The sequence below is a fragment of the Urocitellus parryii genome, chromosome 10 (genome assembly GCF_045843805.1).
Source record: "Urocitellus parryii isolate mUroPar1 chromosome 10, mUroPar1.hap1, whole genome shotgun sequence".
NCBI lineage: Eukaryota > Metazoa > Chordata > Mammalia > Rodentia > Sciuridae > Urocitellus > Urocitellus parryii.
This window is the reverse complement of record NC_135540.1, coordinates 77,964,571-77,986,962: the sequence shown is the minus strand read 5'-3', so window position 1 is coordinate 77,986,962 and position 22,392 is coordinate 77,964,571. Positions and strand designations below refer to the sequence as shown.

The 22,392-nt window shown below is 36.4% G+C and overlaps 1 protein-coding gene across 3 annotated transcripts in view; it reads left to right on the top strand.

Moving 5' to 3' along the window:
* The window catches only part of Gpat3 (glycerol-3-phosphate acyltransferase 3), a 59,371-nt gene that overhangs the window by 29,920 nt on the left and 7,059 nt on the right, over positions 1-22,392 (top strand). For 2 of the 3 annotated variants that reach the window (XM_026411946.2, XM_026411945.2), the window contains exons 4-8: positions 8,445-8,715; positions 13,197-13,271; positions 13,703-13,792; positions 15,122-15,215; positions 20,980-21,095. In XM_026411946.2, coding sequence (XP_026267731.1) covers positions 8,445-8,715; positions 13,197-13,271; positions 13,703-13,792; positions 15,122-15,215; positions 20,980-21,095 — 646 coding nt within the window. The remainder of the gene's footprint in view (positions 1-8,444; positions 8,716-13,196; positions 13,272-13,702; positions 13,793-15,121; positions 15,216-20,979; positions 21,096-22,392) is intronic. The other variant, XM_026411948.2, reaches the window with a different exon arrangement.

The following is a 22,392-nucleotide window of genomic DNA, read 5'->3' as shown; positions in this document are numbered from 1 at the left end:
AGTATGTACTTTTTGTGTCTTTTTCTCCCCTTCAGTATAATATTTTTGAGATTTTTCCATATTGTAGCATGATTAGTATGTTTTTAAAAAATTGCTATGGAGTATTCCTTTACACAAATACTAATAATTTGTTTATCCGTTATTAGATTGATTGGAATTGTTATTTTAACTTTTAGACGTTAGGAATAATAAAGTTTCTATGAACATTGTTGTATAGATACTCTTCTGAATATCTGGGCCATAATGTGAACTTAACTTTAATAATGCAAAATGGTATTCCAAATGTTTGTAATATCTCAGCAGCCATGTAGACCCCCATCACTCAAATAAAAATTACCAAGAAATTGCGCCTGGTCTGGTGGTCCACATGTGTAATCCCAGCAGCTTCAGAGACTGAGACAGGAGGATTACAAGTTCAAAGCTAGCCTTAGCAACTTAGCAAGGCCCTATCTCTTAATAAAAAATAAAAAGGGGTGGTGATGTGGCTCAGTGGTGAAGCACTCCTGGGTTCAATTCCTGGTACCAAAATAATAATAATAATAATAATAATAAAATAAAATAAAAATGAAGAAAAGAATTTGCTCTATTTGCTTCATTTTCCTTCCCAGGATTTCCTTTGTGCAAGTATATTTTTTTCATTTAAACAATTACAGATGCAATATATAAGCCATGTATAAAGTTATAGAATGAATAAGCAATTATAACTATGTTCTCATCTTAATGTATACCCTATTATGGAAATGTTTTAAAAGCTAATCCTAAATATTATATTCATTTACATTCTTCAGGATACATCCCTCAAAATGGACATTTATCTTGGGGTGATGTTGCACTCCTGTAAATCCAGTGTCTCAGGAAGCTGAGGCAGGAGAATAACAATTCAAGCCTGGCCTAGACAACTTAGCGAGACCATGTATCAAAAAAAAAAAAAAAAAAAGAATAAAAAAGACTGGGGATGTGATTCAGTGGTAAAATACCACCAAAGGAAGAAAAAGGGACATTTAAAAAATATTCTACTATTACACTTAACTAAAGTACTAACCATAAAATAGATTTTAAAAGAAAGCAGTGATAATAATGCAAAGGAATCAGTTTAAGAAAAGCATAGCCAAATAACCCAACTTATGTAACTTGACTTATGGCTCAGGGAATGGTTTGGACATAATATATAGAGAGTTTAGCTTTGCAGTTTAGCTAAATTTTGAAAAAAGGTAACAGAAAGTGTAGGGGAAACCCATGCAGTTGTGTTGACTGTGTAGTTGGTGCAGTGATTACCATATTAATGTCTGTAGCAAGTAATGAATTGGAGAAGAGGAGACTGAGATCCATAGTATGTTTCAGGGATCCGTCCTTGGTTCTGAGTTGTTAAGATGGCATAAAGATCTTTCCCATCTTACTGCAGCTTAGTATTGCTTGAACATTGGCTATGTCTGTCCTTTGGCATAGACTATTTTTGTTCTTTTTCCACAGCATGATTGGTGTGTCTCACTCCCCAACTTTAATATATAGTTGGTCATTATACCAACCAGAGGAGTTCCCAGAGAGGGGAACCTTTATTCAGGACACTTGGATCCTTGGCATACATGATGGCAAAGAATTTCAGTATGTGCCAGTTAGAGATGGATTTATTTAGAAAAGCAGACATGCATTCAAGGGAGAATGTGTTACTGAAAGCTGGGTCCTTGTCCTTGATGCCAATTCAATAAAAAGGACATGGTTTTGAAAATAAAGGAAAAAGAAGTTTTATTGCTTTGCTAGCAAAGGAGAAACACAGGGACTTCTTTCCCAGAGATTGTGATTCTCCTCATCAGAGAAAACAGAGGTTTTTTTTTTTGTTGTTGTTACTGGAGATTGAACTCAGGGATACTCGGTCACTGGGCCACATCCCCAGCCCTATTTTGTATTTTATTTAGAGACAGGGTCTCACTGAGTTCTTTAGTGCCTCGCTTTTTGCTGAGGCTAACTTTGAACTCCTGATCCTCCTATCTCAGCCTCCCAAACTGCTGGGATTACAAGAATGCACCACTGCGCCTGGCATAGGGTTGTTAAAGAAGTGATTCATTCCAGGTGTTGGGGTGTGTGTATATATGTGTTGTGATTCACTTGTTAATTTGGGAGATAGTCATTTCTTATATCTTCTGGTGGCATCTCTGAAGTCTGAATTACTTGGTTCCTGTGGTGGGTGAGTGCTCAAAGAGATAAAAGGTAATCCTGCTTCCCACGACCAGGTTAGGGAAAGGGAGAAGGAAAAGAGGAAAAGAAAACATGTCCATTTTAAAATAAGCCTCAGTAGCAGAGCAGCAAGGGCTGTATTCAAAGCATGAAGTGGGCCACTGTTACAAATGCAGACTATCTCAAGAGAGAGATGTCTTTGGGGAAAAAGTACATTCAGGAGAGAATGTTGGCCATCCTCAGAGGGAGCGAAAGTAAGTCTCTGTGTGAGGGGTTAGTATGTAGAGAGGGGCAGTGGTTGGGGGTTGGACTAGCGGTGGAGCCAGGGTGGAGTTACTCAATTTCATACCCATTTTTCTAGGCCTTGCTTTTTTGCAGGCTAGGACACCTTGCAGGGGTGTGGTCTAAGGACATGGGACTTGTTGCTCAGAAATGCTTGTTTTGCATTTCGAAGTTCATGGGTGTCTCTTGCTTGCCAACAGCTTATAGGCATTTCTCTTTTGAGACTCCATACATCTTTCCTTTTCTGTACCCCCAAATTCCTTCCCAATTATAACTTTTATACTGGGCTCTTTTTAAGTTAGGCCAACTACATTTATGGACCAGGAAGGAAGTTGGGGATGGTAGGGTAGGATCTAGATCTTACTTCCTTGCCAAGGACCAGAGGGGTCTCAGAGGAACTTTTCATGCAAGGAAAAGGGCACCATTGCTTACCAATAGTTGATGCTGAGATAGGTGAACTCCTCCCTGCTTATTTGATTAATAACCAGGGAGGGGAACAGAGGTATAACATACATAGAAAAGAGTCTAAAATTATAAAGGCACAACATTGTGCATTTTCCAAAGTGATCTTATTTATCTAGATCTAGAAATGGAATATTACTCATATCCTGAAATGTTCCCCTAATGTCTGCTTCCACTCAGTGTGGGAGTGAGGGGGTATTTTTATCAATTCCAAACCAGAATTAATTTAACAATTTTTTTTCAGAGTGATATTGTTAGGAGAGATTGTGAATTCATGCTACTACTACTATATGCTTGCTCATGTTCTTGAGACTGGCTTATGACTGAGTAGTGTTCTTGTAAAAATATACCAGTTCAAGGTTTCCATGAGTGTTTCAAACCATGAGCTTTTGACTTTTGGAACCTTGGTAGGTTAAGAGTCTATTTCTGCATATAAGCTACAGACCTCTTTAGATCTGTAGTAGACCTAATTTTTATAAATTGCTTGTTTAAAAAGCTTGCTTTACATCTAGAAAAACCTAGTGCAATTTATAAATGGGAAATTATTCCAAGAGTTCATTCAGCCAATTTAGAGTTAATTATGTTTGAGATGATTTTAACTTCTGCTTCCATTTCCATGGTCCTTTCATATCTGGTATTATTTATGTACAAGTGACTTGCTAAAGTCACAGGGGCGTAGGGCAACTTGTGCAATTAATCTCTTGCAATTAGATAGAAAGTGAGTTTTAATTTTCTTTTCATCCAAGCACGGACTATGTTGACTTGGCCAAAACGTTTGGTATAAGGACAAAGTTCAAATGTTTATGGCTTTACTTTTTTAAACTGACTTGTGAAATAGAAGGACATTTTTTCCTATAATCAGTGTTTGATCAGTAAGGAAATATGGGTTTCTCTAAAGGATCAGGATGAATTTTTAAAAATAACTGTGTGGTCTTATTGATAACAAAACTAATATGACAATGTATCTGGGATAGTTAAAATGTTTTTATATGTATATGCATACACACATGCACTTGTTCTGCTCATGCACATTTCTTGATAAATTATTTATCAGTAATTGTGACCTTCAAAAGTGAATATATCTCAGGAAGGAAGGAACATTTTTGTTTTTAGCAGTGCTTCTTTTGATACCTAATTTAGTAATAGTCTTCGTTTCCAGACACTGGCCTAGTACTAGAGAGCTCTTAAGCTGGTACCTGCTCCCTTACAATACAGATATTTACCTTAAGAACAACTTCAGTTCCATGTGTGCCCACCACCTCATGTGCACAGCTGAGGTGCACACCTGAGGCAGGAGAATCACAAGTTCAAAGCCAGTCTCAACATCTTAGCAAGGCCCTAAGCAACTTAGCAAGACCCTGTCTCTAAATAAAATATTAAAAAAAAGGTATGCAGCTGTAGCTCAGTGGTTAAGGGCCCCTGGGTTCAATCCCTGGTACAGAAAAAGAAAAAAAAAAAGACAAGGAACCTTGCTATATTTAAAGAGTCTGAGACTTGACATAAATATAAGGTCTGATCTTGGATTGAATCCTGGATGAGAAAAAAAATTGTAGATTAGATAATTTTTATTGCATTAATGACAACCTCCTTGATTTTGATAATTGTACTATAATTAAATAAGTGAATCTCTGTATCCTGAGGAAAAGTATGCTGAAATATCTAGGGGAAAAGAACATGATGATTTCTGCAATTTATTCTAAGTGATTCAGAAAAAAATTATCTTTTTATGCATACAGACATAGAACAATAGAGCAAACGTGGCAAAATGAAAGCAATTAGTGAATTTGGGTGAAGTGCCCTATAGTTGCAAAATTTGTATATTCAATGTTTTTTTTTAAAAATAAATCAATCTTTCATAAGGTATACCTAGGAATAGAACTGCTAAGTCACAGGGTCTGATTTTTTTTTATTTACTACACAGCATCAAATTGTTTTCCAGTATGGTTGTGTTACAGAGCTGAGGGCTTTCAGGAAACTGAGTCAGCATGCAGATTCCCCCAACCCTAATTCTTGCAATCAAATCAGAAAAATTTCAGACGTGTAACTCAGAGTAACAGGGATGAGTTTATTGAAGGGATAGGAAAAGGGAAAGGGGACATTCTCAAGGGAGAGAGTGGGTCCTTTCAGAGAGGAGAGGGACAGTGTGCCTTTCCTGCACTTTAGTTTTATTGGGGGATCCCAGAGAAGTTTCCAGAGAATCCTGCCCAGGTCTACTTCTTGACTTTTAACTGACAGCAGGATGCATCAGAGTTTGAAGTCCCTGCTGCCATGGCAACTCTAGGTCACCTTGGTCCAGGCTGACTGTTCTAATTGGAATTTTAAGCATAAATTCCTACAGATTTTATGGTTAGTAGGAATTATCCTTATCTCCCTGAGCTTCAGAATCTGGTCTATGAAAAGGGTCACAAAGGTCTCCCCCTTCTGGGTAACTTGGGTTCTTCTTATCAATATTCTTTCAGGCCAGTAGTTGTTCTGCAGGTAACAGGTAATTTGCTGAGGAATGTGACACATCCTGTTCACTTAAGCCAGGCAGGGCTGCAGGTAAATTTCTTCTTGGAAAAGAAAGCATATGGGGATTAGCATAGTGGGCCCGTTTTATAGAATTATTCTCTTGACTTTGTGTTCCCACAATTTGCATCTGTCTGTCCCCTGTCAGTTGTACTAATTACATTCCTGTCATCTACATCTTCATCAACACTTGATATTATCAGGTTTAAAATTTTTATCTACCTTATGGGTATGAAATTGTATCTCATTGTGGTTTAGTTTGCATTTTTCTGATTATAATGAGGAAGAACATCTTTTCAAATGTTTAGTTAATAAGGTTTAGTCTTTTTTTTTTTTAGTTTTAGATGGACACAACAACTTTTATATATTTATCTTCTTACATGATGCTGAGGATGGAACCCAGTGCCCTACTCATGCTAGGCAAGTGCTCCATCACTGAGCCACAACCCCAGCTCATTAAGGTTTAGTTTTATCTGAATCATTTGACATATTCTTAGTCTTTTTTTTTAAACTCTGATTTTCTTTCTATTAACTTTTTGTATGTCTTATTGTATTCTGGAAATTTATCTTTTATCAGTTAGATGCATTATTGTTGTTCATGTGAATGTGTATTTTATGGTCTAGGGTTCAATTCCAGGTGGGCAAGTGCTCTACCCCTGAGCTAGATCCCCAACCTTCCATATATTTTTGAAAAATGCTAAACTAAAATATAAAAGTGAGTTACATGTATTTGAGTTACACAGAATAAACTAGGTCAGGGGGCAGAGAAAATATTGCACATCAAGTGTGTGGAGGCCTCGGGACTGGTTTCTGTTTATAGATCTGTTCTCTTGTAACTCAGGTAAATAATGTGAAGCAACTTGAAGTTGCATTCTTATCGCTGACTCTTCTAAAGAAGAATATGTTTAGAAAGTCTGTCCTCTGTCCCTAATGTATTTCATTCAGACTTAGTAAAAAACTTGTTCTTCTCTCCTACTTGTAGATATTTTAAAAAATTGATATATTTCTAAATAATGAAACTTTTGCACTATTAGGTATTGGTCAGTATTTGGATTGAATAATCTACTCTGAGCAGTACTGCAATGTCCATAAAGTAAGAGGGTAATTCATCAGGAACACTATCTTTGTCCACCCTCTAATACTAATTAAAGATGAAAAAAGGTTAGAACTGACTCCTGAAAAAGATAGCCTAATGATCATTGAAGAATTTTTTATTCTAAATCTTAAAATGATTAGATGTTAGCTTTGCATGTGGGGCAACAACCCCTCTCCCTCCAAGAAAACCCCAAACCAAAAATCACAAAATGTCAACCCTATTAGGAAACTTAAAAAATTTCCCACTCCTTTATTTTAAAAAAAGACACGCATGATGGAGCTGGTCTAAGTCCTCTGTCCTTTTTCCTCCAGTGCATCATGCTGCCATTTCATAGGAAAAAAAAAGAAAGAAATTTTCCAATTCTTTCTATTGATGCATATATCAGATCAGTCTCCAGGGGCTTGATAATACAGGGCTCTCAGTTCTGCTCATTGATTTCCTGGTAAAATGGAAAATGAGAAAATCAAAGGGGATTTAATATCTTCATCTCCACTTCAAAAGAAAAGATTTTTCTTTGTAGCATAATGTAGGGAGTAAATTCCTCTGTGACACACCCCAGAGGAACAAAGGGGTAGTCATGTTAGGTACTGGGTACATAGTGACTATTTCTTCTTTGAAGGTCTTCTCACTTATATTCATATTGAGTCCTTAGAACTGGATGGCAGTAGTCATTTTTTAATTTACAAAAAAACTAATGCTGCTTTAAAATCTTTGAATGACCAGAGATTGAACTCAGGGGAGGGGGCAGTCGGCCACTGAGCCACTGCCCAGCCCTATTTTGTATTTTATTTAGAGACCGGGTCTCACTGAGTTGCTTAGGGCCTCATTTTTGCTGAGGCTGGCTTTGAACTCAGGATCCTCTGTCTCAGCCTCTGGAGCCACTGGAATTACAGGTGTGCGCCACTGCACCCAGCTGAATTGTGTTCTTTATGGAAAATACAATATCACTGTGGAGAAGAAAATCTAATCCCATTGCCCAAAGATAGCCACTTAATGTTTTTTTTTTCTTGGTGCTTTTCCTATGTTTATATGTTTCATGGAGTTAAACTATAGTTTAAGATTCCACTTCTTTTCACTTAGCATAAGAAGATTTATTAATAACTGCATTAGATATCATTGCCTGGATGGATTATAATGAAGAGTACCACAAAGGACATTCTTTCCTACATTTCTTATGATTAATTCCTAGAATTAGAATTACTGATCATCAGCCAAACTATTTTTAGTTTTTCATGACAAACCAACTTTGAAACTAGTTGCTAATAGTTTTATACTCATGTGGAATATATGTGTACCTGTATCATTTGACATTGAACTTCATTATGAAACAAAACATATTGCTGATTTGGTAATGTAAATCAGTCAGTTGCTGTCTAATTCAAATGTCTTTCAAAGAGTTTTGATTTATTTATTCGTGATTTATGTTGCTTCTATTAAATCACTTCATGAACTTTACTTACTTTTCTGCAGGATCCTGGGCTTTTCTTATTAAATACTTTTTGTATATTAAAAACATCTATCTTTGCCATTTGTGGTAAACACCTTTTGCCATTTTACTTGGTTTTTGACTTTATGGCTTTTATCGGGGAGACATAAGTCTTTATTTTTAGACTGTTCAGATCTTAATCTGAGCAGACTATTTCTGTGAAGTTCTTTTGCCAATTGTGTAGAGAGGAAGATCAAGAGGAGAGGGTTATGGAGAACAAAAATTCCTCCATAGTTAATTGAAGTCATTGGGTAAGGACCATTTCATGCAGATACTGATTTCACCTCTCTTCCCACTGCAATCGCTGGTCTCATTTTTGCAATCTTCATGTCACCCATTAAACTTGTTTTCCTTATTCTATACAGTTAACATTGCCTCTTTGGTTGGTTGTTCTTTTGTCCTACGGCATTTTCTCATATCCTGATGCTTTCTTTTAAGGTATTATCCAAAGAGATGAGTCACCCATGGAAAAAGGGCTCTCTGGTCTGCGAGGAAGGGACTTTGAGCTGTCTGATGTGTTTTATTTCTCCAAGAAGGGATTGGAAGCCATTGTAGAAGATGAAGTGACCCAGAGGTTCTCCTCAGAGGAGCTAGTGTCATGGAATCTCCTCACAAGAACCAATATAAATTTCCAGTACATCAGTCCTCGGCTCACTATGGTGTGGGTGTTGGGCGTCATAGTACGCTATTGTGTCCTACTACCTCTGAGGTAAGTCACCTGCCTGATAATTTATTGGTATAATCAGTTCACATTTCTCTTTTCATCACTTACGAATATTGTGGTACTAATTCCACCTCTTCCCTTTAAAAATGCCACAGAATGTGGCCTCCACACATTTTTTTCTCTAGATGAAGGTGTGTGTTCAGAATTCAATATCTAGCTTACAATCTGGATCCACTTTGTTTTTGCAGTCATAGATAATTTGAAGATGGCTAGAAAAGGGAAGGTAGGAAGTTAGAATGAAGAGAGATGATTTATAGTTCAATATTTACCAGAGTGTCAACCAAAATATAACATCTACCCAGAGCCACTGCCTTTCTTTGCTAGTCTGTAGTACTTCAAAGCTACCTAGGAAAGAAAAACGTCTAGAGTGGTTATCACAGAGCCATTGGGAAGAGTGAGTCCATCCATCCAATTCCATTATGATCATTCATTTCCCTTATTGGCAGTTTCCCTACCTGGATACCCTTCTGCTTCTAGGCTTGAGTTCTTCCTGATGAGGAGGTAACCTCAAGCCTGCTTACTGGATTCACAGTGTGGAACAAAAGAGTAGAAGACCCTGGGCAGTGGGGTGAAGCAGCAGTGATCAAGAATCTGTTTAGCATGGTGATGGCAAGAGTAGGCATGCCTACCAGCCACAGCCTTGAAGCTGATGGTCTTGCTTCATTTTCTGGGCCATGGCCTTGGCATCCTCTCAACAGAGCTTTCCAGGCAGTTGCTGCCAGCCAACTAACACTGGCACAAGAGTTGAAACCTCTTTACCATCCCTAGGGTGGCTTATACTTGCCTCATTCAGATTTCTTACAGTGGAAGGCTAGCTTAAATAGACAAGTGCTGATCTCCAAGAAGTTCTTTCTGTTTTCTTTTGTTCATATTCTCAGTGTTGAGACACTGGAGCATAGTAGTCTTTTGGGAATCACTTCAGCTGTAATAACAAAGTGAACTTCAGGGATTTGCAGACACTTTTCATTTTGGTGGTACTAGGGATTGAACACAGGAGTGCTACACTGAACCAATGTCACATCCTTGGCCTTTTTAGTTTTTTGAGACAGAGTACCTAAGTTGCTTAGGTCCTCAATAAATTGCTGGAACTTGCAATCCTCCTGCCTCAACCTCCCTAGTCACTGGTATTACAAGTGTGTACCATAATGCTTGACTTGTCACATACAAGTATACTTAAACCTTTTTTTTAATTTTTTTTTTCAGGGGGGTACCAGGGATTGAACTAGGGGAACTCAACCATTCAATCACATCCCCAGCCCTATTTTGTATTTATTTAGAGACAGGGTCTCACTGAGTTGCTTAGGACCTCGCTTTTGCTGAGGCTGTCTTTGAACTTGTGATCCTCTTGCCTCAGCCTCCCAAGCTGCCAGGATTACAGGTGTGTGCCACCGTGCCCAGCCAATTTTGCTTAAAACTTAAGCTAGTGCTTCCTGTGAGGGGTTCATGTGCTCTGAGAATGCACATGACAATTCATTGTCACACAGGAAGGAAACACTAGAATTTTTGTTAGAAGCTTCCATTCTTTTTATAATTAGAACTACCATTTTATTCTTAAAGAAGTGAAAGTTCAGTTAAGTTTAATATATGAATTAGTTCTTGCATATTCTGATTCATAGATCAGGCAGTGTATCCGAGGTAACCTCGGGAAAGGGTGAGAAATTCTATAACATGGAGTGCTTAAGATGCCTCATTTGTTGTTGGTTAGACTTCACTATGCTGTGAAGGCCCAGCAAATGTGGTTATGATTCTGTTATCTAGTTTAGACTAAACTAGTGCTCACAAAAGAGATGATTGACATGAAAACTTTTGTAAATAAACCACAGATTTTAGATAGTCATATAATGTAAATATACAGGAACAAAAGGAAAATGGCAGAATTGGTACCTACTCTGAGTACAAATCATTAAATGATTTGTAGAAGAAGCAAATGTGACAAATTGAGCATTTAAAAAACAGATTATACTAAAACTAATTGTGACGGTTGCACAACTCTGTGACTATGCCCCAAATTGTTGAATTGGATACTTAAAAGTGTGAATCATATGTATGTGATCTGTATCTCAATAAGGCTCTTAAACAGATTGTAACTGAAAATTTGTGTCTGGTCTCACTGGAAGATAACTTATCTGAACTTATCCAGGAGAATGCTCATGTTGGCTTACGTTAAGAATTTTCTGGCTTACTAATCTAGGAAAAAATAATTCAATTACAATTATTTTGAACTCAATTGCTAGACAACATTATAATGTAACCCTTTCTGATTTAATATGTAAAAAGGAGTGATTCTTATTAGAAAGAATGAAAGATGAAAAACATTATTTGAAAAGTTTTGCTAATTAAACAATGGTTTCATTACTGTGTTAGTGACTAACATGAAAATATGGCATCTGGTTATGACTTTCAAACTATTATGTCAAAAGATGTTAAACCATGACTTCAGAAGATTTAACACCTTAACAAAGTAGCTATAGCTTAACATCCAAAAAGGTTATAGGTTAACACTCAAAATATAATTGATAACATTTATTATTTATAATTAATATTTTGAGTGAGAGAAAAACATTTTCTACATTAATATTTATATATAATTTTTAAATACTATGTTTAAAAAAATAAAAATATCTCTAAACTGGGCTTGGTGGCACACACCTGTAGCATCAGTGACCAGATGGGCTGAGGTAGGAGGATCTCAAGTTCAAAGCTAGCTAAGGCAACTTGTTGAGACACTGACTGAAAATAAAATTTTAAAAAATTTATATATTTTTTTACATTCTTCATATTTGCAGGTATTTTATAATGTGCATGATGTCAGTACAGTGGAATATATTGTCATTCTTAAATATACTAGGGGTACATGCTCAGATGTGTTGATAGGGTGTTTCCTCAACCAGGTTGATATTACTGCCTTAAGCTAATTTTCTATATTAAATAATCCTAAACTGATTTGTTAAATAAAAAAAATGATAAGCTAGTGAGAGACAGTAACATAATTGTTAGGAGCATGAATTATGGAGCCAAACTGCTGGGGTTGAAATTCTGGCTTTGCTGTCCGTTGGTTCTATAACCTTAGGTAAGTTATTTAACCTTTGTCTCAGTTTCTTCATCTTTTGAATAGAGATGTTGATAATGTTATTGCCTCATGGAGTTTTTGGGATGGATAAATGTGTTAAGTACTTAGAATATTGCCTGGCACATAGTGTTAGCTGTTATTTTATCATCATCTAATGTAAGATCTGAGATGGGTTAAGATAAACTATTTTGTGCTCTCAACATCTGGTCAGGAGGTATAGATATATACAAATAAGGAACAAACCACTTTGACCCTGGAGAGATTTGCTATTGCTGACCCTGGACCTCAGGTAGCTCCCAGACCCACAGGGTCCTTCTGACTGCAATGGCATTTCCTTCCATCAGGTTATTGATACCTTAAATATTCAGCAAAACATGGGAAGGCTCTCTTGAGAACTAGAAGATACAAACAGACCTCTGGTTCGATTTGAGAGGCCAGTGAGATAATCTAAAGTTCCTGTTTTCTCATCTGACAAAGTAAAATGGTTTAAGGAATCTTATTAATAAAATGCCATTAAGCTATTGATTCTTACTTTTAATCTAAATCCTATTTGCTTTAGAAGGATTTTAAATCTCAACCTCATCTTTTTGAGTAATTCTATTTCTAGAAATAACTATTTCCTTTGTTAAAGTGATCAGAATGTACATAACAAGCACTTTTCAAAAATGAGAAAATGTCTACATGGAGATTAGAGGTATTATCAGTCACCTTGTTTTCTAATTCTAAGTCATCTTGAGCCATGCAAAGGGACAATAGTTAGCTTTGCATTAAAAGATTCCTACCTAGTGGCATGTTTTGGTGTTAGTATGAGAAAGGCTTCATAACTATCTTAGCCCTTTAATGATTACATAGATTGAACTTTAGTTTTGTTAATAAATTTTCAGGCCCTCTCTCTCTCTCTCTCTGAGAGAGAGAGAAAGAGAAAGACTAGTTACACATATATGCTTATTATTTTGAAAGTGGTATCATATGCCACACAATTATTTCAAAACTTTGCTTTTTTCCATTCAAAATGTATCACACAACACTCAATAGAATCATGTCATAATCTTTAGCTTTATCAACTTTTTTTTTGGTACTGGGGATTGAGCCCAGGGGCACATCACCACTGAACTGTATCCCCATTCCTTTTTATTTATTTTTTTATTTTGAGACAAGACCTCAGTAAATTGCTGAGGTTTGCCTCAAACTTGCAACCCTTCCACCTCAGCCTCCCAAGTGACTGGGATTACTGGTGTGCAACACCATGCCCGGCCCGATGTATTATATTCCATAATGAGGATGCTGTACAGTTCATTTATACTTTATTTGTGAATCTTTAGATTATTTCCCCTTAGATTATTTACCTACTATTTGACAAATTTTGCATTATTTTTTCTTTTCTTTTCTTTTTCAGGGTTACTCTGGCTTTTATTGGGATCAGTTTGCTGGTTATAGGAACTACACTGGTTGGGCAGTTGCCAGACGGCAGGTGAAATGTTTCCTTCCATCCAGTCATAAAATAAAACTCTCCTTTTTCCTAGCTGTGTCCGCAAAGACAGTATTTGCTTAGTGCCTACATATTGCATTGAACTCATCATATCTACCCACTTATTAGAATTCTGCTCACTTCATCTTCATACTCATTCTTTGATTTTTTTCCATTGTGCTTCCATATAAATCAAAAGAAATTTCTTCAAAGGAGAGAGGGAGCTATTTTCCATTGGAGTTTCTGTCTATTTTCTTGGTAAACTTTTGCCATCTAATACCAGAAGTATCAATGAGATTGTAAGAATCCTACTGTGCTTTTTCAATGGAATAGAACACAGGATGCTGTTGTGAATGAGCACATTAAAAATTTTCTTGTATTGTTTCTTAGGAGAGCCCATTACTGCACAATAAAATGACTTCTTATTCTTTCAGACTCAAAAACTGGCTGAGTGAAATGGTACATCTGACTTGCTGTCGGATCTGCGTGAGATCTCTCTCTGGCACCATCCATTATCATAATAAGTGAGTGTCCTAACTGTGCAGTTAGGAAGTTCAGGCCAGGCCCTGTGCTTCTCACAGGTCAACGCTATGGGATGGGCATGATACCCCATTTTACATGGAAGAAATGGGAGCTCTGAGACTGGTTGTGTATATATAATAAGTTTATTATATAATAAGTTTCCAGTTTTGAGCCAGTTCTGTCTGATTTAGAAAATGAAATTCACAGGCTTATGATGTTGTTGGAATCCAGGGGGTCCCTTTTTGGTTTTAGTTTTGCCACTTCTAAAATTCCATAACTGATCCTTAAAAGAAAATACTATATTCTCCTTCCCTCACCCCCAAACAAAGAGTGTAAAGGTAGCTAAGGAAGGCTATTAGCTAAATGATAATTATTCTAATTGCTTTTAAACTATATTTCTGTGAATTCAATTTTAGTTAATTAAAAAATCATTTGCTGACGGTGTCTTTCTGACTCATTTGTAGAAGGGAAACATTCAGAAAACCAATTGATTTTACCATGTGTTACCAACATAAAGGCCCCTTAAAAATTTTAAATTATGTGATTTATCTATTGGGCTATGAGTTTTAAGGTAAGAAATAGAAGAAAATCTCTGACAGAAGTGTGATCAGAGGATACATCTTCTACAGAAAAGGTGCTTTAATGACATAGATAGGTGATCCTAACTTATTATAGAAGTACTCCTAATTTTAAGGAAAATATACTAAAGTCATTATGTGTTTGTTTCCCTCTTCTATGAATAAGCCTGACAAAAATACTTTACTTTATTGGTGTCAACTCTCATTTAACTCTAGGGCAGAGATAGGCAAACAAAACTATGGGCCTACAGGCCATATCTGACACTCTTTCTGTCTTTTGTAAATAAAGTTTTATTGGAACCCAGACATGCTCATTTATTTGCATATTATCTGATGTGGCCTTTGTGCCACAACAGTAGAGCTGAGTAATTGTGGCAGGGATTGCTTGGCCTGTACAATCTGAAGTATTAACTCTTTGTCTCTTATCAAAAAAGTTTGCTGACCTCTGCTGTAGTGGGAGAAGAGGGAGGAAGCCATGGTAAAGATTTACTCTCTGAATCACCATGAAGCCAGTAAAAGTGGTATTTATGAAGATCAAAATCATATGAAAATACTTTCAATTAAGTAAGCAAAAATTTAGGAATTATAAAGGGAAAGTCATAGGCCTCCTTACCCTATTTCCTATAAATAACCTTTTGAGATAGTCTTTCCTGTACCTCCAAGTACACTTTAAAAAACGAGCCTCTCCATGCTTTTCTGCAAAACAATGGCTATTTTCTGAGGGTTAGTACTTACCATTGTTTGTAATTGCAGGCAGTACAGACCCCAGAAGGGAGGCATTTGCGTTGCCAACCACACCTCTCCAATAGACGTTTTGATCTTGACCACAGATGGATGTTATGCTATGGTAAGAGCAGTCCATTGATAATTCTGGTGGTTGTGTCTTTTATGATTTGCTCAAATTTGTTATCCTTTTTGATAAATTTGAAAGTTAGTCTCTTATTAGAAATTTGGGTTATATTATTGCAGTTGAATAAAGCATTCTAGATTTACATGAGGAAGAGATGGTGCAAGAAAAAGAAAATAGACTGGACATGGTGGTGTCCACTTGTAATCCCAGTGATTTGGGGAGGTTGAGGAGGATCACATGGTTGAGGCCAGCCTCAGCAACTCAATGAGACCCTGCGTCAAAATAAACAATAAAAGGAGCTGGGGATGTAGCTCAGTGGTAAATCAACCCAGGGTTCAATCCCCTGAAGAAAGAAATGAAAGAAAGGGAGGGAAGGAGGAAGGAAGGAAGGAAAGAAGGAGAATAGCCATTAATATTTAAAGTAGTGAATAATTAACTTACTGAAATGTAGACATACTTCAACTTGGTAGGACTTGGTAAAGTTGATTCCATTTTGCTTCTAAAATCCCTGCAAATATTTAATAACACTTTGCAACATTAGAGTCTTCCTTCTTTGAGTTGTACAAATCCCCTAGACTGTCAATTAGTTCTTTCTTCCTTCAGGGATGTATATGCAATTAAAAAAAATCTGACTCTTTAATGAGGCTCTAGCAAGAAAGGCAAATATTTATACTATACTATCTTTCTCAGATCTTATCCACAGACTCAAAAGAAAAGAAAGGAAAAGAAAACAGAACAACCCTACTAACAAACCACAAAGCACATAGTAAAACCAGGCTTTAAAATATCCTTTCATGGGGATGCACAAAACCACATTCTGGCATTTTTTTCAAATATTTGTTTTCTATTGCCATGAAATATTTGTCGAGAGTTCCTGCATCTCTTTTACGTGTCAGATGAATTCTAGACAATAATGGAAGATGTGCTTTTCTTCATGGTAGTTAACCATGACCTGAGGTGGAGTGTGGAACAGAATGCTTGCACAAAGGTCCTGGTGGAGCTGTTCATATTCTCTTGCTGGTGGGTTGGACTTCAGAGAGAGCAGATGGGTTATATTTCACCAGTGTTATCACATGGTAGAAGTGGAAGGGCCAAGATGTAACAGACTGCTCTTGAGAGCCCTTTTTATAATGGCATTAATTTATTTTATTATTTATTTTATCTAGACACTCCCATTTAAGCCCTATCTCTTAATATAGTCACATTGGCAATTAAATTTCCAATATTGATTTCTGGGAGACATATCGCACTAGCACTGCTTAATCATGATTTTGTGTTTCTAAGACTATATTTCTTCTATTTCCTGATCAACAAAGTTGAGAATAATGCATTCGTGACTCAGGGCCTCAGAATTTTGTTGGTACCATCCATACTTTTTGATCATAAATAACTGTAATTCCATTAATAGCCAAGGTTTAAAAACACCTTGTAACTACAGGGTGCACACCTGTGATCTCAGCATCTTGGGAGGCTAAGGCAGGAGGATTGAAAATTTGAGGCAAACCTCAGAAATTTAGTGAAATGCTGTCTCAAAAAAAAAAAAAAAAGGGCTGGGGATATATATAACTCAGTGGTAGAACATCCCCTGGGTTTAATCCTCAGTACTGGGGTTGGGGGTGAGGTTTAAGCAAAGCAAAGATTTGCTACTGCAAATTGTCTAGGCGGTCAAGTGATAGAAATATAAGACCAATGGTACTTAATTGGAGGTGGTACAAGGCAGAAGTTGAAGGAAATTGTATTGCTGACCTGAGGAAGTCATAACTGGCTAAATAAACTACTTATCAGAGCAACATTAAAGATTTTTCTCTCAATGATTTATTGTTTTTTTAAATTAACTTATTTATTTATTTATTTATTTACTTTTTTGGTACCAGGGATTGAACTCTGGGACACTCGACCACTGAGCCACATCCCCAGACTTATTTTGTATTTTATTTAGAGACAGGGTCTTCCCGAGTTGCTTAGGGCCTTGCTTTTTGCTGAGGCTGGTTTTGAACTTGCGATCTTCCTGCCTTAGCCTCCTGAGTCGCTGGGATTACAGGCGTGTGACACTGAGTCTGGACTAAATTAACTTATTTTAATTGACAAAAACTATATAAATTTATTGTATACAGAATGATGTTTGGTACGCATATACTTTGGAATCTTTAAATCAAGCTAATTAACATATCCATTATTTCACTCAATGACTTTTCTAAACTATTTTTCCCTTCTAAAAAAAATTATAAATATTTTTAAGCATACAGAAAAGTTGTTATAATAAAGGATATTACATATACCTTTTATATACATTTACATATTCACATTCGTAATGCCTCATTTACTTTATCACTTGAGTTCTTGTGTTCTACCCCTCTCATTGTAAGGTGAAAAAATATTTGTCTTTTTTTCTAATTGATTTTTAGTTGTTAATAGATCTTTATTTATTTATTTATATGTGGTGCTGAGAATTGAACCCAGTGCCTCACACATGCCAGGCAAGTGAGCTACCACTGAGCCCCAGCCCTAGCCCCTTGTCTTGATTTAATATCATAGAAATTTTTTTCATTTTTTAATGGCACTTGCTGGTAAATGGATGGGACTGAAGAGTATCATGCTAAGTAAAATAAGCCAATCCCCCAAAACCAAAGGCTGAATATTCTGTTTGATATTCGGATGCTAACACACAATAAGAGGGGATGGGGAAGAATAGAAGTACTTTGGGTTAAGGAGAATGAAAGGACGGGAGAGGGGATGACAATAGGAAAGACAATAGAATGAATCGGACATAACTCTCCTTTGTTCATATAGAGTATACGACCAGTGTAACTGTACATCATGTACAACCATAAGAATGGGAAGTTATACTCCATGCACGTACAATATGTCAAAATACATTCTACTGTCATGTATAACAAAAAGAACAACTAACATTTTTTTTAAATTTTCACTTTTTAAAATAGAAGACAGTTTTTGTTTGTTTTTTTAATTTGTTTTCAGTGCTAGGGTTTGAACCCAGGGCCTCCTGTGTGCTACACAAGTGCCTACCACTGAGCCACAGCTCCCCCAAGTCCTACTTTTGATTTGATTTTTAGTTATAGATGGACACAATATCTTTATTTTATTTGTTTATTTATTTTTTATGTAATGTCGGGGATCGGACCCAATGCCTCATGCATTCTAGGCAAGTGCTCTACCACTGAGCCACAACCCTGGCCCCAAGTCCTACTTTTTATTAATTTATTTTTAAAAATTTTTGAGACAGGGTCTTACTAAGTTGCCCAGGCTGGCCTTTCCATCTTCTTGCCTCAGCTTCCCAAAGAGTTGGAGTGACAAGTATGTGCTCCTGTGCCTTGCACAAATATATTTATATTTAATATTTGTTTCTAAACTTAAATTGGAAATCTGAATCTATACCAATATATTTAGTTTATAAAGTTCTATCTTACTTTCCCTTTTTTAAAAGTGAAAACTCTAATTCCTTACAATATCAACATATTTAATCATTTTCATAATCCTGTAATTCATTTAAAATAGTTTCAGAATTGCTTTATCTGTTTTACTACAATAAACCAAAAAATAAATAAATAAAACAAATAATAAGAAGAAGAGTTTAGGATGTTTTACAATTCTTTCTATGCCTTCCAAGATGGAGGGTAGGTTACCAGATACAATCTTTGCAAGTGTCTTGGATTGTTCCTCTTCCTTCAGTGCTGTTCTTTCATTCATTTGATACATTATTGAGTTCATTTCCTTCAGCTTGCTTTCAGTTTGTTATCCCAATCCTTATTTGTTTATTTTTTTAACATGTAGGCTATTAACATGCCTCCATATAAAAAGGTATAATTGAGACATGTCACCCCTCCATGTCCATCTCTCCCATTCCTTCCTTCCTCCCTGCCCTGCCCCAACTTAATTTATTTGTATAGTTTGAAAATGATGCATTCACATATTTGGAAAGTCAGAAAATGTAGAAAGATTTTATTAACTTATATATACTATGCCTCCATATATCTAGTTTCTGTCAAACCAGTAACAACTCTTCCAGTTTCTTCTTATTCTTACAGAATAATGATGATGATTCATCATACTACTTATATTATTATATTCCATTTTAAATTCTGTTATTTCGCATTGTTTTTCTTTCATTAATTTAAATCCCTGGACTCCTTTCTTCCTTTTAAGTTCCCAATTTCATTGGTCTTGGTTATCCTTTCTGTATTTCTTTTTGTCAAGATAAGTAAAAGCATATGTATCATTTCCTCTTTGGTCTTAGTCCAAAGTTTATTGCTTGTTCTTTTGCTTTTTCACTTATCTCTTGGAAATCACTTTTTGTCAGTCATAGAGATCAACTTTGCTGTTTTCCTACTGTATGTATAGACCATTGTTTATTCATCAATTTCCTATATTTAGATAGTTTCCAATGTTTTAAAATAATAAGTAATACTGTGATTAATTGCATATGTATTTTCTTTTTTTGATGGTGCTGGGGATTACAGCCACGGCCTTGTGCATGTAAGACAAACACTCTACCAACTGAGCTATATCCCCAGTCCTTTTTCCATATTTTTATTAGTGCATTACAGTTGTACATAATGGTGGGATTTATTGTTACATACTTGTACATGCACATAAAATAATAAAATAATTTGGTAAGTATCATTCCCCAGTATTCCCTCTTTCCTGCCCCAGTCCTTTTCTTCTATCTAACTGTTTTCCCTTTATTTTTCATGAGATTTCCCAGCCACAAATTTTTCTTACCCTTTTCCTCTTTAATCTCCACATATGAGAGAAAACATACAACACTTAACCTTCTAAGTTTGGCTTATTTTGCTTAATGTAATGTTCTCAAGTTCCATCCATTTTCCTACAAATGACCTAATTTCTTTCTTTTTTTTTTTTTTTTTGGTACTGGGGATTGAACCACTGAGCCACATCCCAAGCCTTTTTCATATTTAATTTAGAGACAGGGTCTCACTGAGTTACTTAGTGTCTGGCTCAATTGCTGAGCCTGGCTTTGAACTTGCAATCCTTCTGCCTCAGCCTCCTGAGTCGCTGGGATCACAGGTGCGCACCATCACTCCTGGCATAATTTCATTCTTTTTGACAGAATAAAACCTAATTGTATATATGTGCTGCATATTCTTTATCCATTCCTCAATTGATAGACATAGGCTGGTTCCATAGTTTGGTAATTGTGAACTATGCTGCTGTCAACATGGGTAGTGCATATGTGTTTTCATTTAGTTGAATGTGTATCTTCAGGTTGAATTCCTAGAAGAGAAATTATTAACGTGAAGGATAAATGAATATGTGATCTCAGTAGATGTTGCCACATTTCTTCCATTGGTGCTATAATCCTCTCTCCTTTCCTGGGCAGTGTGAGTGCCTGTTTCCCAAAGCCTTGCATCAGAGGGAACTGTTAAGCTATTAAATCTTTGTCAGTTTGAGGGGCTTAAAATGGTATTTCAGAAAAGTTTTAATTTGTTTCTCTAATCTTGACTAAGTTGAAGCACCTCTATTTTTGAAAATTAGAGAATATCTAGGGTGTAGCAACATGACTTATAATTAAAAACTGCTAATAAAGAATATTTTTGCTTACATATGGCCTTACAAATGCTTTGATCACACTAAAAATTTCAGTCAGTAGAAGGCAACTAATCTTGCCTCTGAGCAGGAAATAGAAATGTATTGGTAGTTAACTAAATAAATAAGTAAATAAAGCTTTCTTTGGAAAGCTTTGACTTTATTATTATTATTTTTTTTCTCATGGCACTTCTAGGTTGGCCAGGTTCATGGTGGACTGATGGGAATTATTCAGAGAGCTATGGTAAAGGCTTGTCCACATGTCTGGTTTGAACGTTCAGAAATGAAGGATCGACACCTGGTTACTAAGAGGTAAGCAGTGAGATGACTCTGTATTCATTTGGGTAGCATAAAACAGATGAATTTGGGTCTTTTGGCCAAAGAAGACAGAGCTCACTATGGGTCAAAACTAAAACATATAGAGCCCTATTTGTAGTTTTTTTTTTTTTTTACTTACCATGATTAAAAAAAAATTCTGTAGACAGTGAGATATAGGATCTCTTATGTTTATTTTGCCATGACTTAGGTATAGTCACTATACTGATGTTGACAACAATCCAGTCATTAAATTTTGAAAATTTAAAATTACTTTCTTGAAGTTAAAATAATTTATCCCTATTTCCTGAATAAACAGATAATTGATTATTAGCTGAATGACTGCTAGGACTTAAATCCAGCTATAGAAGGAGCTAATGATCTTTTGTTAACTCACCATGGCAAAACCCCTGAGATAATCAACTTAATAAAGAAAAGTTTTATTTTGGTTCATGGTTTCGAAGGTTTCTGGCCTTGTTGCTTTGGGTCTGTGGTAGCACAGTACATCATGGCAGAAGCACATGACGGAAGAAACCTGTTCACTTCATGGCAGCTGTGAATCAAAAGGGAGTGGAGAGGCCAGGGTCCCAGTATCTCTTTCAAGAGTGGGATCCCAATGACCTAACTTCTTCCTGCTAAGTCCCACCTCCTAAAAGTTCCTCTACCCAATAGTGCCGCAAACTGGCAACCAACTTTCATATGTGGGCCTTTGGGGGCACTTATCCAAACTATATAGAAGATCATTATGGAAAGGCAGAAGAAAGAACCTCTGGAGTTAGGGCTGGAAAGGAGCTACCAGAAACTTTGGCTGGGAAACAGCTTTTTGCCCAAGGGTTTTAAACCCACTGAAGGCTTTCTGGTCATTGCTCCCATAAACACAAAGGTGGCCCATGCTCTTAAATGAAAAGTACTTGTTGAAATCTGCTTCAGGTTGGAAAGTGTTCCCTATCTTGAGATTATTTAGCAATGGGACTGTCTGGCAGCTGGATCTCTGTACCTCAGCCTTTCCCAGCTTCTGATGAGCAGAGTTGGGAATACAGGGCCAATTGCAAGGAGGACAGGCTTTAAGCCTGGAAGGATGTCAGTCTCTCTCAGCTTTATGGTATGAATTTCATAGAAAAGTTCAGCCTGACTCATTTAAGGAGTCTCTTGCCTAAGAGCTGTAATGTAGATAGTTCCAGCAATCAATATTTCCATTTTCAGATGAAGAAATGGAAGTACATGGAGAACAACAGAAAGCTATGACATGGTGACCCCCTGTCACATGACTGTCTAAAGTTCACTACCTTCCCAC